At 41.1% G+C, this 17,669-nt stretch overlaps 1 protein-coding gene across 2 annotated transcripts in view; it reads left to right on the top strand.

The window, feature by feature from the left end:
* Positions 1–16,243, top strand: part of CAPSL (calcyphosine-like) — a 26,208-nt gene extending 9,965 nt beyond the window's left edge. For both annotated transcript variants that reach the window (XM_012649767.1, XM_012649759.1), the window contains exons 2-5: positions 3,397–3,533; positions 9,722–9,899; positions 10,186–10,395; positions 15,898–16,243. In XM_012649767.1, the coding sequence (XP_012505221.1) occupies positions 3,397–3,533; positions 9,722–9,899; positions 10,186–10,395; positions 15,898–15,999 (627 nt within the window). In that variant the 3' untranslated portion in view covers positions 16,000–16,243. The remainder of the gene's footprint in view (positions 1–3,396; positions 3,534–9,721; positions 9,900–10,185; positions 10,396–15,897) is intronic.
* Positions 16,244–17,669: the final 1,426 nt, after the last annotated feature.

Genomic DNA, 17,669 nt, shown 5'->3' with positions numbered 1-17,669 from the left:
TGTCCCGTTTCCCTGTGAGAGAGCTCCGTCAAATCGTGCTCTGACATTCTTACATATTATTCACAATTGTGGTGGAGTAGAAAGAGCCCTGCTTGGGAACCAGAAGCCCTGTGTTTGGTGCTGGCCGGGACTGTTGGGCAAGTCACTACACCAACCCAAGCCTTAGTTCCCCAGTCTGCAAAACGAGGAGATTGCACCAGGAGATCTTCAGGGGTCTCGCAGTCAAACAGTGTGTGGACCGTGAGCCACATGGCCGTGTGACCCGTGCAAGTCACCCGATTCCTCTGCACTTCGGTTTATCTGTGAAATGCAAATAATAGTTGTAACTAGCTCATGGGCTTTTTGTTTTTTTTTACACTTTAGCTATCCTTTTTGCCAAGATGATCATGTGCCTGGCACACTTTTTAATTTATTTTTAAATTGACAGATAAAATTGTATGTATTTACCTTGTATAACATGATGTTTTGAAGTATGTATAATTGTGAAATGTCTAAATCTAGCTAATTAACATCTACTCATTTTTTTTAAAAAATTGAGTTGAAGTTCACATAACATAAAATTAGCCATTTTAAAATATACAGTACATTCATAATATTGATCAATTACCACCTTTATCAAGTTCTGAAACATTTTTATCACCCCAAAAGCAAACTCCATACCTACTAAGTAGTTTCTCCTCGTTGCCTACCCCCACTCAGCCCCAGGCAACTATTAATTTACTTTCTGTCTCTATGAATTTAGCTATTCTGGACATTTCATAGAAATGAAATCAAACAATGTGTGACATTTTGTGTCTGACTTTTTGCACTTAGCATAATATGGTTAAGGTTCATCCACAATATAGTGTATATGAATACTTCATTCCTTTTTGTGGCTGAATAATATTTCACCGTATGGATAAACCACAATTTGTTTATCCATTTATCCACAGATGGACATTTGGGTTGTTTTTACCTTTTGGCTGTTGTGAATAATGCTGCTATGAACATGGGCGTATGTGTATTTGTTTGAGTTCCTGCTTTCAGTTTAGCTCCCAGAGTTTTTGCCAGGACTAGGTACATACTTAACCACTTAGTGGGGGCACAATGGATGCCTTTAATATTTTGAAGGTTTGCAAAGAAGGCCCCACTAGGAATCAGTCTCAGATCTGGGAATCAGAGCTCACTTTCCTCCCACTACTGGTTTTTGGTCCATGTTTCTCTTCATTCCTCACTTGCTGTCATGGGTGGTGTGGAAAAACAAGAGCAAATTGGGTAGAGTGGACAAGGCAGGGGAGAAGTAGGGGGAAATGAGGATGGGAGGTGGGTGGCTGGGGACAGCCAATGAGCAAGTATTGCAAAACAAGGTGAAGGGGCAGGAAAGACAACGGTGGTCCCGGGATGGAGCACGACCCTGGGTAAGTGCAGAGAATGAGGAGAGCATGCTGTTGATGCCAGTTTCTGCTTCTGTAGGGGGAGTGGTGGCATTGAGGGGTGGCTAGGACTACTGCCACTAGCAGAATATGGTCAGGGCGAGAGATGGCTTAGGCGAGGACGAGTAAAGGAGCAGGAGATGGCTGGATGAATGAATTGTGTTCTTGCACGTGAAGACAGGACCTGGCTGTGGTTGAGGGATGTTGTAGGTGTAGAGTTAGGGCTGGGATCTGGGGATGAGCTCTGGGAATTGCCAGCTTGAGGCCAGGTGACAAACTAGTAATAGGCAAATGCCAGTTTTAAGAAAACTAATGCTGCCAGGAGGGCAAACAATTTGGGTTGCAGATGTCCTTGCTGGATGAGAATCAGAACATGCTCTTTGTACGTGCCTGATACGACTGGAGATGGAGGTGTGTAAGAGCGGCGTGTGCCGCCATCTAGAATTCTGGGGGCAGAGGAAGGCTCTGCGTAGCTTTAGACAAAACAATTATTTCTTAATGAGAAGTAAAGTGGCTGGGACCCAGACAGGCAAAGGCTTTCTTCTTGGCCCTGAGTTCAAGAGAACTGAGAGGAATTACTACCCTCTTCACCCATATGGTGGGAATTGGGATGAATGGCAAGAAGGAGGGATCCTGTATGTTGGCTGGTGGGCGGCTGCAGGAAGTGGGCCAAGTTAAGTGTGCATCCCTGGATTATCTATTCCGGCCTAAGCTTTGGCTTTAGATTCCCTTCCCCAAAAGGTAAATGAGTCCTTTGCAAAGGAGACCCTTCAGCTTGCATCCGGGGAGCAACAGCCTTAGCATAAGAGATGCACAAATCTGAGGGTTTCCATCTTTGATGGAACTGATTTCGTCCTAATGGAGCACTCAGAGGAAGTGCCACAATTTGGTCAGGGAGGGAGCCTTTGAACTAAGAGTGGAACCATTCTAACATCATTTTTCTACACCTTAAACACTGTTCTTTGCACATACTTCACACCCTCTCGCTCCTTGGTCTTTTCAATCACAGTTCACATTAAGGTGACGTCTAGAATCCTCCATTTACTGGGTCAGTGGACTCATGAGGATTAGTGTATTTTGGAGATGGGATGGAATTCAAAGACCATCTAACTCAATCTCCCATTTAGCAGAGGAGGAGACAAAAGCCCTGAGACCCACTCAGATGTCACTGGACTAGAGGGTGGGGAGGTGGGGGGTGGGGGATTGAAGAATCAGGACTAGAACCTGAGTCTCCAGGCTCCCAGCCCACTGCTCCACTCACTGTTGTGCAAGTTCTGAGAACTCAAGTTTGTACGTTCCTTGGGGACCACTCAGGAGGCAGTACTTCACTGCATCCACCCTCTCCCCTATTTCTTAATAATTAAGACACAAAAGCCAAACTGTAGAAAAAAGAGATCTTGTATGTATTTGTCATGAGAGAGATAATGTCTTTCTATCATTTTTTTTATGTTCTGAGAACCTTATCCGTTGTCCGAGGAGATGATACTAATTACTGGTAAAAATCATTAAGGCCCAAATGTTGAGAATCTCAATCAAGACAGAAGCAACACAAATCAAAGTTTAGACCGAAGAGGAAAATAGTAAATGTGGAGTCAAGAAAATATGGAAAATTCTAAATAAAAGAATATGGTGTATAAAATTCGTTCAAAAAAGAGACTGTAGAGAAATTGGGCGACGTTTTTATGGAGGGAAGAGGGCTTCAGAAAGATCAAAGCCATTGAGAAATGGTGGTATATTTGAGACTACTATCCAGGCTGGGGAAACCAGATGTCCTCAGGACTAGGTAAATAAGTAATAAATATGCCGGGCACACAGTTGGCATAGTTAAAAATTGGAAATTCTGGGAGGTTTGAGGCTGTTCCTGGGAGGTTTGATAATAGAATGGGCTGTAAATTTCCTTCTCAGTGAGGCTGCTGTCGCCCGTTCAGCCAAAGGCAGGTGGTGAGGCCTGAGCTCTGCTAATGTGCTGTGAATTCCCCCTCAGATGGCGGGGACAGCACGCCACGACCGAGAGATGGCACTTCAGGCCAAGAAAAAGCTCACCACGGCCACCGACCCCATCGAAAGACTCCGACTGCAGTGCCTGGCCAGGGGCTCTGCAGGTATCAAAGGACTCGGCAGGTAGGGTGGGCCATGGGGTGGCAGGGATGGGGCATGGCCAGGCGGGGCTGACGTTGGCTGTGTGGTCTTGGGCAAGTCATTTCCTCATAGGGGCTCAGTTCTTCATTTGCAAAATGCAGAGTCTGGAAGAGTTGATCTCTGAGGTCCCTTGTAATAGTTTTTGGTTCTTAGTCTAGATTCAGCAAGACCCATGTCTGCTACAGGAGATTGCAGCTGCTGGGACAACATGGCTAAAGGAGAGGCATGCCCAGTAGCAGAGAAGCCCAGCAGGACAATGAGAGAGAAGCTCCCCGAAGCTGTGATAATAGAGGCATGTTGGAAGAGGGAGGAAGGAATGGCGATTTAGTGATTGCAGAATTTGGAGTTTTGCTCTCATCACTGACCTCTGGGGGTACTGGAATTGCTTGTCAGATAACTGACAGCTCACTGCAGTGGGGATCCCCCAGCTGGGTAGGTCCTGTTTGTGACCCTCTGACAGTGTGAAGTCCCAAGGACAGAGAAGCTCAAGGGGAAAGGAGATTGTGAGCCTCCTGTGGGCAGGCCTTGTGCATTGTAACAATCCACATTGAGCGCTTGCCCTGGGCCACGACTTGTACACATCACAAGGGTTTCATGGGTGAACAAGGCTTCTTCAGAGCCTATGAGGACTCAGACTAAGGAGATTAAGAGTGAAATAAATGGCCTCTTGCTGTGAGCTATGTTAGAGAAGTACAGGATGCCAACGAGAGGGGAGTCCGACCTTGCGCCCAGAGGTTTGGAAGGCTTCACTTCCGGTGAGGTACTGAGCATCTGGGATACCATTTGGAGCAGTCTCAAGTCTCTGACTAAGCCCAGCTCTCTGTGAGAAGCCCAGGCTGTTTGTATGTGGACCCTGGTGGCCAGGCGGTCACAGTACAACGGCAAGACCAGCCCACTTCGCCTCAGTATTGTGTCACTTCATCCTCGATCTCTTTCGTCCTGGGTCCACATCATTGTCCTTGGTGCAAACCTTGGAGAAACCCTGCCCTCTTCCACTCCTTGGTCCACTCAATTCGATCCCTCCTGCTGCCTATACCATCCCCACCCCACACCCGCTGCAGCCTGCACCTGCGCCAGCCCTTTCACTGTGAGCCAGTCTACTGTGAACAGACACCATCTCATCCCCAGCCTTTGGCCTGAATGTGCCCTCTGCCCACCTTACTGGCCTCATCCTTCCCCAAGTCTCTCTTCAACTGTAAGGGAGGCTGTTCCTTCTCCTCTACCCCTGCCTTGGGATCAACTGAGGGCTAAACACTCTTTTTCAGTGTAAGCCCTGATCCCAGGTAATATCTCCCACCACCACTTTGTTCATTTATCCCTTCCCCATAAATCCTGTCTTTGAAAGACATCTCTCCAGGTTTGACTCTACCACCTGCTCACCTCCGGGACACTTGACATTCTGTGCAGTGTTGGCTCCTGGAACCATCTCTCCACCTTGACTTGAATCATTATCCTGGCCAAGATCAGGACGACTTTATCATTACCTTGATATCTTCATTTTTAACACCAAATTCTGGTGGTTTTCAACAGTATATGTTCTTTCTCAGTCATTTCCAATTACTTTGTAAATATAGATATTTTTCAATATTCTATTGTCATTATCTTTAATTCACCATACCTCTTGCCCACTCCTGAATTAGGTCATGTTTACCCTGGCCTGTGGCCACATTCTTGGCACTGAATCCTCTCCTGAGCTCCAAACTTATTTCACAATTTATTATTTTATTTTATCAGGAACTAACCAAATACCCAGTGAATATCTCTACGTAGTTGCCTTACTATTCAAAACAAAAGTCAGCATCCCTTCTTGCAAACAGAGCTTCCCCTGCAGTCCCTATTCTTTTAAAGGTGTCTCCGCTCTTCCAGTTCCTTGGATGGAAAACTTTAGAATTATCTTCATTAATCCACCACATTGACTCCTCTTCTTCTACAATATCTTGCAATCTCTTTTCTTATTTTCATCTCAATTGCTCAAGTGCAGACACTCAACATCTTTCCCCCAGACTCTTACTATAGTATAATATTCTTACTGGTTCCTTTGCTTCCGAGCTTTCAGTCCTCAAGCCACTCAACCCACTATTGCTGAAGTTCGCTTAAATGGTTGTTTCGATAATGTTACTTCTCATGAAAGTCATGAAATGACTTTTGGAAAAAATTTTATAATAAATCTCAAACTCTTTAGCATTTAAGAACATTTAATATTCTTCTGATTCTGCCATTAACCCAACTGTCTATCTGAATTTCATTATTTCTTTCTTCGGAGCTGTCCTTCAGCTTTCTCAAATGACCCAATACCCTAGAAACCGCTGTTGGTCTGAAAGGAGTCCTGTCTCCCTTCAGTCAAAGCCACTGGTCATTTTTCTTAGTTTTTCTCTCTCTCTCTGTCTCTCTCCCTCTCAATAAATTTCTTGAGGACAGAGACTGAGTGTCACTCAACTTTGTATTCTTCCTCACAGGGCTTAATGCAATGCGTGGCACATTATAAATGCCTAACCAATGAATTTTCTTGAATAATACGTGGTAGTTTCATGATACATCATTTATTTCAAATTTATATATGTTTTACAAGGAAACTGGTAAGTTCACTTTCTGTTTCACTGCTGTTTGTTCATTAGTTAATTTGTTCATTCATTCATCTAGTCAACGAATATTGACAGAGTGACCACTGAATGGCAAACATACAGCAGTAAACAAAACTGTCAGGGCCTCTGCTCTTATAGAGCTGGTATTCTAGTCTACGTGATCCCCTTATTCAAAGTGTTCTTTCTTGTTTTTTAAATGAGAAATGTGAACTACAAAGGAATAGGAATTTGTCATTTTTACATATAAATAACATAGAGAAAAGTACAAATTGCCACTTGACAATTATACATTATTTTAGCATTAATAAGGAACTTAAAATCAACCATTTGAGTCCTTTACAGAAAACTGAGACTCAGGCTGGGCACAGTGGCTCAGGTCTATAATCCTAGCACTTAGGGAGGCCAAGGTGGGAGGATCACTTGAGGCCAGGAGTTCAAGATCAGCCTGGGCAACAGTAAGAACCCCATCTCTACAGAAAATCAAAATAAAAAAAATTAGCCAGCCTTGGTGGCACAAGCCTAGAGTCCCAGCTAGTTGGGAGGATGAGGTGGGAGGATCACTTGAGCCCAGGAGTTTGAGGTTGCAGTGAGCTATGATCATGCCATTGTACTCTAGCCCAGGCAACAGAGAGAGACCCTGTCTCAGAAAAAAAAAATAAAAACTGAGACTCAGAGGTTATAAAATGTGCCAAAAGTCACAGAGGTAGTTTTAATGGTAGAACTGGAAATCAAGAACAGGTTTTCCAAATCCCAGTTAAGAATTCTTTCTATGTGGTAGACTCTGAGCAAAATATAAAATTCTCGAGGATGTGCTGTGGGTAGCGGTGAATGGTGGAGGAAGAGGGAATATGTAGCAAAGAGTGAGGTCACAACGGTGTGTGATGAGATTGATAGAAGGACCTCAAGCATTATAATTGAACGCAATTAAAAGATATCAGTGTTCCTATCTCTCCTCATCCACACCAACATTTATTGGGGCTAAGGCCATATATGTAACCTAAATATTTGTACCCCCATAATATGCTGAAATAAAAAAAATAAAAAATTACAAAATGAATAAATAAATAAATAAAATACTGGGAAAAAAAGAAGATATATCAGTTCTTCCATAGAAAAAGATATGGACCCCACATATTTGGAGGTGATCAGACATAGCTGGAAATAATGAGGCATGTTTCCAAGTGGAGGCTACTTGCAGAAAGCACAGTGTCTATACGTTTTGGCAGTCAGTGGATGTATGTTTAAAAAATGAGAAGCCATCTTTACATTTTATGCTAAGTGTAGACGCTATCCAGAAAAACAGGTACAATAGGGTTTTCAAATTATTTACCTACATTTTCTGTTTTCCTTTAATTGGGATATAGGAAGACTCTGGGTCCTTTGGGTCTATTAACAAAGATGGGAGCTTGAAAAATGTTCCATGTTTTTATTTTTTAAATAGACTACTTTTTAGAACAGCTTCAGATTTATAGTAAAATTATGAAGATACTACAGAGGGTTCCCACATAACACCCTCACCCAGTTTCTTATTATTAACATTCTACATTAGTGTGGTGCATTTGCTACAAGTAGTGAACCAATATTGATAAATTATTATTGAGTAAGGACCACAATCTGTTCATATTCCCTTAGTTTTGCCTAGTGTCTTTTTGTGCTTCAGGATCCCATCTGGGATACTGCGTTGCATGTACTTGTCATGTTTCTGTAGGCTCCTCTGGGTTATGATAGTTTCTCCAACTTTCCTTGTTTCTGATGATCTTGACAGGTCAAGTATTTTGTAGGATGCCCTTCTATTGGAACTTGTCTGAATATTTTTTCATGATTAGACTAGAGTTATTGGTTTTGGGGGCCACAGAGGTCAAGTGCCATTTTGATCACCTCATAACAAGGATGAGTGTGATCAGTATGATTTATCCCTGTTGATGTTAACCATGATCACCTGATTGAGGTAGTGTTTGTCAGGCTTCTCCAACGTAATTACTCCCCCCACCCTTTCCGTACTGTGCTTTCGGAAGGAAGCATCTATGCAGAGCCCACGCTTAGGGAGTGGGGGGTATGCTTCCCCTCCTGGAGGGCAGAGTATGTACATAACTTATCTGGAATTTTCCTGTAAGGAAAATGTGTCTTTTCTCCTCCATTTATTTATTTATTCCATTACTTATTTAAACCAATATGGACTCGTGGATATTTGTTTTCTATTTTGGGTTATAATCCAACATTGTTATATTGATCAAAGTGTTCCAGCTTTGGTCTTGGGAGCTCTTTCAGTTGGCTCCTATGTCCCTTTAACATATCTCCACCAATAAACTTGTTGAATTTTTAGTATTTTCTTAGTTTCTGATATGACAAGATCCCCCAAGCTTATTTTGTATATTCTATTCCCTAATCCTAGAATCAGCCATTTCTCCAAGGAGCCCTGTTCTTTTCATAGGAGAATGGATTTAGAAACCAAGATTTAGGCCCTAGATGTGCTTATTGTTACTGTGGTGTTGTTATTTCTAGGTCTTCTCAGCTGACAGAACAAGGAAATAAATGTGTGTATACTAACCTGTGTATATACACATATCTATAAATATTTTTATATTTAACCATCTATGTCCATATTAAGCTACACATGAGTTCCTACTGCTGTCTCCAACTCAATCCATTATCGCATGGATCATTCGAGCCTCCTCCCCTAGCTTATCTGTAAGTTCCCATTCAGCTGTGAGCACCTGGCTGCCATTCTTTGTCATCCCTTGGGTGACTGTCTGATTCCAGTGTACATGTACAGCAATATCAGAATATCAGCTCAAGTACAGCGATTGTGTGCAGTTCCTTTAGTCTTATAGACTCCGCTTATTTCCAAAGTTATTTAAATCAGCACTTTTCTCTCCCACCCCTTTCAGGGAGGTGGTTCATACTTTTGTAATACAGTGAGATTCTTTTGTCATAATTTGCATTCCTTCCTGGGGGCCCCTGACTTCCTGAATGTTTTTTTAAAAGTCCATCCACATTAAGGTTTCCTCTTTGTGCTGTAAAGTTCTATGGGTTTTAGGAGATGCATACTGCTGGGTATCCACCTTCAAAGTATTATACAGCACGGTTTCATTGCCCTACAAATCCCCTGGCCTTTGCCAGTTCAACTCTCTCCTCTCTGCCTCATCTTCTTACTGTCTCTTCAGTTTAGTTTTGCCTTTTTCAGAATGTCATATAATTAGACTCATACTGTGTGTGTGTGTGTGTGTGTGCGTGTGTGCGTTTGTGTTTAAAGGTTTAATTTCCTTTATGATGGGCTGGGAAGAGGCTCTCCAATTTTGAAAGGGATGGTGCAGAGAAGAATCTAAAACTTTTGTATATTACTTTGAAAAACATTTTTTCTTTTATTTCAGCATATTATGGGGGTACAGATGTTTAGGTTATGTATGTTGCCCTTGGTCCCCCCCGCAAGTCCGAGTTTCAAATATGTCCATCCTTCGGGTGGTGCGCATTGCACTCCTTGTGTATACAAATACCCGTCCATTGAGAATAGTTTTCTTTTTAAGTCTTTACACTTACACCTTCTTCTTTGTGAGTTTTTTCTTGTTTTTTTGTGGGTATTTTCTTCAGAGTCTTTCGAATTATGGATGACAATAACAACCGAACCCTTGATTTCAAAGAATTTGTGAAAGGGTTAAATGACTATGCTGTGGTCATGGAAAAGGAAGAGGCAGAAGAGCTTTTTCAGAGGTTTGATAGAGATGGAAATGGAACAATAGACTTCAATGAATTTCTTCTCACATTAAGAGTAAGTGGCCTCGTGAATCAGTGTATTTGTTAAGTTTGGCTTTCACGTGGTTTGGGTTGGCTATTTTGAGGTTTTGTTTTTAGAAGTTGTTAGTACACTGTTGAGGGGATGGGCGGAAGACTGTGAACAGGTTTAGGAGTTTTTTAAAGCAACCATAATGCACATTATTTAATGGCACATAAACAGTTTCTCATCATTGAGGGGAATAAGATATTTCATCACATATTGTACAAAAAAAGGCTCATTTGACCGTGTATGTCTCTGTGTGCCTTTTCTATTTATGTAGCCTCCAATGTCCAGAGCCAGAAAAGAGGTAATTATGCAAGCTTTTAGAAAATTAGACAGGACTGGAGATGGCGTCATAACAATTGAAGACCTTCGTGAGGTATATAATGTAAAACACCATCCAAAATACCAAAATGGGGAGTGGACTGAAGAGCAAGTATTCAGGAAATTTCTGGATAACTTTGATTCACCCTATGACAAAGATGGATTGGTAAGTAAAAGAGCTTAACCTAAGGGAAATTTCTTCTATTCAGGTTGAAACTGTAAATGGAAAATAGGTCCCAAACCTTAAACATCTCAACACATTGATAGCATATTTGTTATAAATAGAAGTAAAATATTTCCTTAGGAATCATCTAGAAAATTGAAAAGTAAAGTAATAAAATATGTGTGTGTGTGCGCACACATAGACACGTATATTGGTACATATTGGTAGGGGATCCACATACAGCTAACTACCTGGCACCTGGAGGATGTGGTGTTTTGGTTCAACACTCCATTTCATGGTTACCATATTCACCACACTCAGCTAGTCGCATTCCAATGAACTAGGCTATAATAAAGCATATTTACCTTCAAAATGAGATATAATTCAATTTTTGGGAACAGATTTACAAGGCCTTTCAGGATGCTTTAGGGCCTCTGCATTCACTCTTACGAGCATCATTTGTCATCATACTTTGCTCTGTGGAAACGCCATTTAAAATTAGCTTTTGGTAAAGGGAACACCAGATTACAGAAGTTACTCTGATTTATTCCTTAGTATACTTTGAGGATAATTTACATTTCTAAAGTGAGCTTGAAACAAAAGCAACCACCTTATCTCCATTAACTTTTTTCTTCACGTTACAAATGCACAGCTTGGTAGGGTACGGAATTATATTTCCATGACTGTGTCTAGGCTGAGATGAAATTGCCATCTGTCTTTTATCAACAGCCATAAATGGACTTTTTTTTTCTAAGACAGGGCCATTTCTGCTCTTAGGTGACCTGAGAGTTTTGTGATGAGGGAAGGGCATTGTCTCCTTGGCAACAGTCAGCATCAGCAGAATGCTAGGGTTTGTTATCTCCCAGCCCCTTTGTCACACAGGAAGAGATTAGTGGAATGGTGGATGGGAATAAGAGGGTGGTTATGGGAAGAGAAAACAAATTTTTCCTTTTGGAAGGGAATTTCCCCCAACTTTTTTCATGAAACTTTATGATGCACCCCATGAGAAGGGGTGGGAGACAGGAAGGGAGCCTCTCTTTCCTTCCTGCTGACATCCTCCAGTCAGGGATGGAGAAATACTCTCTATTTGGGGCTAAGGGATTGTGTAGGTAGATTAAAAAAAAGGGGGCCTAAATTCTGTAGGACAGCCAAATGCTTAGGGACAGAAATAACAGAACTGCATGTTTTCTTTCGGTATTGCTGGCCTTTGATCTCTGAGATGTCAGTGGAAAAATAGCCAACTGCCATTTCCCCAAATTAGCCCAACTCTGCATGGATCCCAGAGTGTCTTTGCTTTTTTTCTGCAGGTGGTTCCTCCTCGTTACCAGGGGAAACCTCAGCAGCCCTTTCTCTAACCCAAGTCACAGTAGCCAGTGGTTGTGATCCAGCTGATTTAAAGTCCCACCCCACCCCTTTTGACATTTATCTTAATAAGTCACATTAAGCTCTCAAATACTCATAAAGATTATTGAGATTTTTAGCAGCTAAAACATTTGACGTCGCCTGACTATCACAGACCTTCGCTGGCTGTCAGGACCATCGCCAGGGAGTATGTGTTCATAACGCAGATTGCTAGTTGCACTGAGATCTGCAGAGTCCGAGTTTTTTTGGGTGGAGCCCAAGGCTTTACAATTTTAATAGGTGTGCCAGATGACTCTTATATACATTCATATTTGAGGTCCTTAGCTCTAAAAGATTCAGAAGTGCCTCTTCTTGATTGCTAAATATAATATACACATGAACCTCATTTAGCATAATAATGAACCTGGGCAACATTTGCTGAGCACATACCAACTGGGCACTGTGCTAAGGGCTTACCAAGGTTATCTCATTTAATAGAAATAATAAAAATGTTTCTGAAAAGTTACATGGGATTCACACTTTTGTACATCGAGTCATATTTTAAATGTAAAAAGAATTGTTGATATAGAGGAACTCCATGGTAAATTCTTTTATAAAGGGGATAATTGGCCCCTAATTTGCCTTTTGCAAATTGAGTTGTATATTAAGATTTCTTATGGTGAAACATAGTTACACTTGTAAGCCAGTGTGCTCATTTATGGTTAAAAAAAATATCCAAACAAGACAGAACTTAGAATAATGCGAAATATTAGCATAGTCCCTAGCCAAGGATGATGTTCAAATCTATGAACTTTTAATAATCTAGGCTAAGCTCTCAACTACTTGTAAAGGGTACTAGGGTTTGCAGCAGTCATAAAATTTGATGTCATAAATCCTGTACTCTTGTCCCACTTGGCTCCCATAGCAGCCTGTGCCTCAGAAGCTGTTTGGATGGAGGTATGAAAGCAACCAAATAAGGTGTGAAACAGGCCTTCCTCATCCTTACTCTACCCCTAAACACAACTATTTATTTTTTAAATATTTTTTAAATATCTATGTTTTGAACTTTTCATGTGTGTATATTACTTTATAGTCACATTTCTAAACATCTTTTAGAACTTTAGCATTTCAAGATGTATGAGTCTTACCGCCTCATCCATCTCATATAAAATTTTTAAGTAAATAAAAATATTTTAGGTATTTTACTGAGTATATCTAGTAACCTAACCTTGTTTTAGGATTTTTCTAATGAGTCTGGAGCTGAGAAAAAGAGACTGTATTGTGACTTAGACATTTCCATTGACCCCATCTGGGACCTTCCCCTGCACATAATATGTACCTTGTCAAATAAATAAGGGCAGCTTCTTCAAGAGGCCTGCTGAAAGTAGGAGTGTCCATTCTCTCATCTTTTATAATGTCAAATAAAACAAGTAATGATAGTAATTATTGAGGAACAGCAATTTGCTATGATCAAGGCAAACATACAGAAGATCAGAGATGTTGTGATTCAGGCCATTCCCAGTATAAACTGAGTCTCAGGAAACAAGCAGACACCTAGCTAAGAATATCTGATGGCTTTTTCAGAATTGATCAAATACATTTGCTCTAACTTCTGGTTTGATGTAGTCTGACTTCCAGATGAGGTTTGATGCTCCCCTTATCTTTTGCCAGTCTTGGATTCCTTATTCATTCTCCATTCAGAGCCAACTCAACTCCAGGCCACCCCATCCCATTGGGGGAGTTTGGGATTGAGAGATGGGGTGACAATATTCTTCTCAATCATATCTCAGTGTATCAGTTAGGGTTTGCATTCAATTGAAAGTAGTAATAGAAAATCTTATTACATGGTGGAATAAACACATTAGGTTTTATTTTTTATTCTACATAATGTCCTAGGTTGAGTGGCTAAAGGATAGCAGAATTGAGGTCTCTGTGATTCTCTTGGCCTCTCCTTCCTAATCTTAAGATGCCTGTGTAACTTTACTCAGCACATCTGAGTTTTAGGCAGCAGGACAAAGGGAGGGAGAAGGAAAGGATGAAAAAGAAGCAGAGCCTGTGTCAGGAAAGCAAAGGCTTTCTTAGAAATTCCTGTCAGATTTCTCGTTCTATCTTATTGGTGAAGATTGTATCACTTGGCCGTCTCTTGCTGTAGCGGGAAGGGAGTCTGGCAAAGTAAATTTTTAGTTTTTCTTCTTCTTTTTTTCTTAACCCTCAATCCATATCTGAAGTTTTTCAACTTCTGTAGTAGAAAAAGCCAGGTACACGAATATTTCAAAGGATGTCGAGTATGTCTCTTTCAATGTCTGCTACTCTTGGTCAATAAACAATAAAAGCAACACAAAAAATACAAGAAGTTTGATAATTTTTAAATTTTAGCTATAGAAAATGTTCCTAAAATTGAATTGTCAAGTTAAAGTACACAGTCGAAATGGCTCATGGCACTGTGCATAACTCTATCACTTTATTTGATATTTACTTTTGAAATTATCCATTACTTGTTTGACTCCTTCACCAGCCCTGTGAGCTCTTTGAGGACTAAACCTATCTTGATTATCTCTGATAGTCTCAAATATTGGTGAGCACAATAATTAACTGGGATGCTTGGATTCAAAAAAAGTAAATTCCACCGTCACTTGCTTCATAGATTCCGACTCAGTAGGTGTGGGGCAGGGGCTGGGATTCTGCATTTATGACAACATCTCAGATGATTCTGACACACCTATTATGGACTATGCTGAGAAACATTGCCCTGGGACTTCACACAGCACCAGAAATATAGAAGGAGGGCAATAATTATATGTAGAACTTCACGACTTACTGGGGGAATTAGAAAACAGAGGTCAGAGGCTGAGGAATCCAAAGGAAGAGAGGAATAAATAAATTCAAGAAAGGAGGACATTAACAGTATTCCAATTTTAACAAAGGCTCTATGCATGTATTATTTATTTGTATTTACTGACCACTGATAAGTACAGTTCCACTATTAGCTCAGTCCAAATGCCTTTCTTTCTACTACTGCCTTTCATTGTTTTTTATGGGGGAGGAGGTACAAGAAAGAGAACTGTGGATCCTGTGATACTTTTTCCTGTTCACTTATAATTTCAGCAAAAAAGATAAGTGGGTCAGTCAGCTCATACGATTCTTGAAAGGCGTAAGTATGTTCCCAAAGACTTGTTGGGAGAAGAGTTTGCTGTTATGGACTAGAAAGAAGCTTTGAATGATTTGTGGATTTCCCTTCTTGTGATGTTCTTAATCCCTCATGAGCCCTGAAAATTGAGGGCTAAATGGAGAACAATGAATCTCCCAAACAGCCCTCATCATCGTGTCTGTGTCCTTCCATATGAGGCCATCCATACTTTGGACTACATTGACTGGCCCAGAAATCAGTTAAACAGGAGGGCAATTCTTTCCCCATATCAACTAATCATGACAGCCAGTGTAGTAAAATTGGAATGTACATATCATCTGTACCTATTACAAAAGATGACTAATAACTGTTTTTCTTCTCTCCAAAAGGAAAGCAATGTAAAATACTAGCATAGATAAACACATCAGTTGAAATTCCAGAGAGACAGTCATAAAGTGGAGAGAGAACATGAGGTGGGAGGAGGCGTGGAGCTGGGGGTAACCTTTTTACTCACTCTGGGCCTTTAATGAGTAATTTGTGTCTTAGAAAAGCGTGCAACCAGGAGTGCTTAACTGGAAATCTGTTTCTTTACCCGCAGGACAGAACCCCATTTTTTGAAAGGAAAAACATTGCTAATCTTGACAGAAGGACATGACATGCTGTTTCTGGTGTGTCCCAGGCAGATAGAATTAACTACAGTTGAGGAACACTTGCTTCTTTCTCTGAGTTTCTATCTCCTTTATCAGAACGGACGGGCTCCTGCTCCTAAGGAATAGATGACAGCCTGTGTCTCACTTTCCATTTAGGCTTGGAAATTTGCAAGACTTTCTTCCTCTCTTTCCCTGCACCACCCTCACTGCCATCCTCAGCTTTACTTTTTCTCTTGTTTTAGATCTGTTCCTTAGCTGTGATCACCAAAAAAAGCCTCTCTCGATCGAGATTCCCCTTCTGTTAACATTTACAGGTACGGAAGGTGGGCCACTGTTGGAGGGATGAGAAGCAAAGTATCGTTTTTGTTTCTGACTTTTTCTCTGCAGGTGACCCCCGAGGAGTTTATGAACTACTATGCGGGCGTCAGCGCATCCATTGACACCGACGTGTACTTCATCATCATGATGAGAACCGCCTGGAAGCTCTAACTGTGTGACCCGGGGACTGGGTCTTGGGGACAGCCATGAGGCTCCAGTTGATTAAACCTCAGCTCAAAAACCAGGATTATATTTGATTTCGCGTTCATCTCAGTGTTTCTTTCATATCAACACACTGTATTTTCTAAGGCTAAAAAACAGGCAGAAATAAAGGCACGAAGTAGTCAACTGTGAGCTTGCGTTCTCTGAGGCTTTTTTTTTTGCTCTAAAATGGAGTTAAATAAAATGAGATCTGCAAAGCTCCTAGTGCTACGGTTGATACACACAGGTGTCTAATCATTGTTAGGTTTTTTTCCTTGACCATTAACGAAAGTTTGAATATTTTAGTTATAACATCCATTTATGCACCCGGAGTCTGTCTTCGCCTCTTTTTAGATGGTCCATTTGTAGGTGAGAGAATTCATCTATCTTTATGACTTACTATAAATCTTTAAATGTTTCAGTCCTAATTTGCGGACCAGAAGGAGACCATGTGTTAGCCTCAAGTTCTAACTGAATTATATTGAATTGTGAGTTCCACTGCTCAAGGTTTAGGGAAGCCTCACTTTGGCAAATAGGTTTAAAATGGCATTTTTGGTGGTCATTTTAAAGACTAGTGTGAGTGGAGGCTGTTTGAGCAGTTGATCCATGACTGTTCAAAGTATTCCTGTGCCTAAAGTTTTGAGGCTGGGCTGTGCTCTCGGATTTCACGTGGGACATCTGGCCCTGTGAGTAGACCATACCAGCAAGCCCTCACCTGGTGGAATGTTTCTCTCTCCCCTTCCTGCTTTCAGCCAATCATATTGAAGTTCCCACCAGCACAAAGAGGTTGGGTGTGACATGGACTAGGATCATAGGCTTTTCCAAAGCAGATTTTCCATCTTGACATTTCTTGGTTTCAAGCCTCTACCTCCCAGCACTAAACTCCAGCTTCTTATTGTGTGGGAATCTTCCCATGAAAGGCTACTAGAAGTGAAGGCAGCCCCAGATGCTGGAAAGTAGGTAGTGAAACTATAGCTCTCCTTCTATGTATCTGGGGCCGGAGATAAACACAGTGACTAGCTTCTGGTTATGGTGCTGGAGGCAATGCCCACCCTGCCTTTTTGCTCAGGGAAGTCCCTTTTTGCCTCCTCTGTTCCTGGCTGTATTCATTCCCCCAGTTTGGGACATGGATTAGGTTAATGGGTCTCCTTTAAGATCTTATGTGTTTAAGTGGATCGGGACTCAGGGTCCAAACACACTTTCCCATGTTTTATACCAATTCACTTGTTTTGTTTTATTTTATAGACTTGGAAGTTGAGATCAGGATGTGTATTGATTGAAAAATTATGAAAACGGGTGCTGCCAGACAAGAATTATAGCAGTCATTACATAAGGCACTGTGCTTTGTTTCTTGTTGAGAAGCTCAATTCTTGTTTGTTCCGGTGACAGACTGGACAAGGCACATTTTTCCTGAGATGGATGCAACCCTATATCAAAAACCTAGTAAGCTAGTTTTTTTAAAATTAGTTCTACAAATCTGTTTTTTTTTTTAATTGGATTTATTATCTAGGCTTATATAGAGGTTGGTGGGCCAAAGATATTAAGTATTATGGAGAAATATATAGAAATTATGTGGAAAGCCAGAAGAAATTATGAAGAAATGCATTAAAAAATCCATGTTTTTTGCAGCCTATGCCTCA

Source organism: Propithecus coquereli, unplaced genomic scaffold (genome assembly GCF_000956105.1).
Source record: "Propithecus coquereli isolate 6110/MARCELLA unplaced genomic scaffold, Pcoq_1.0 Scaffold110, whole genome shotgun sequence".
In the NCBI taxonomy this organism is placed as follows: domain Eukaryota; kingdom Metazoa; phylum Chordata; class Mammalia; order Primates; family Indriidae; genus Propithecus; species Propithecus coquereli.
This window is presented reverse-complemented; position numbering and strand designations above follow the sequence as displayed.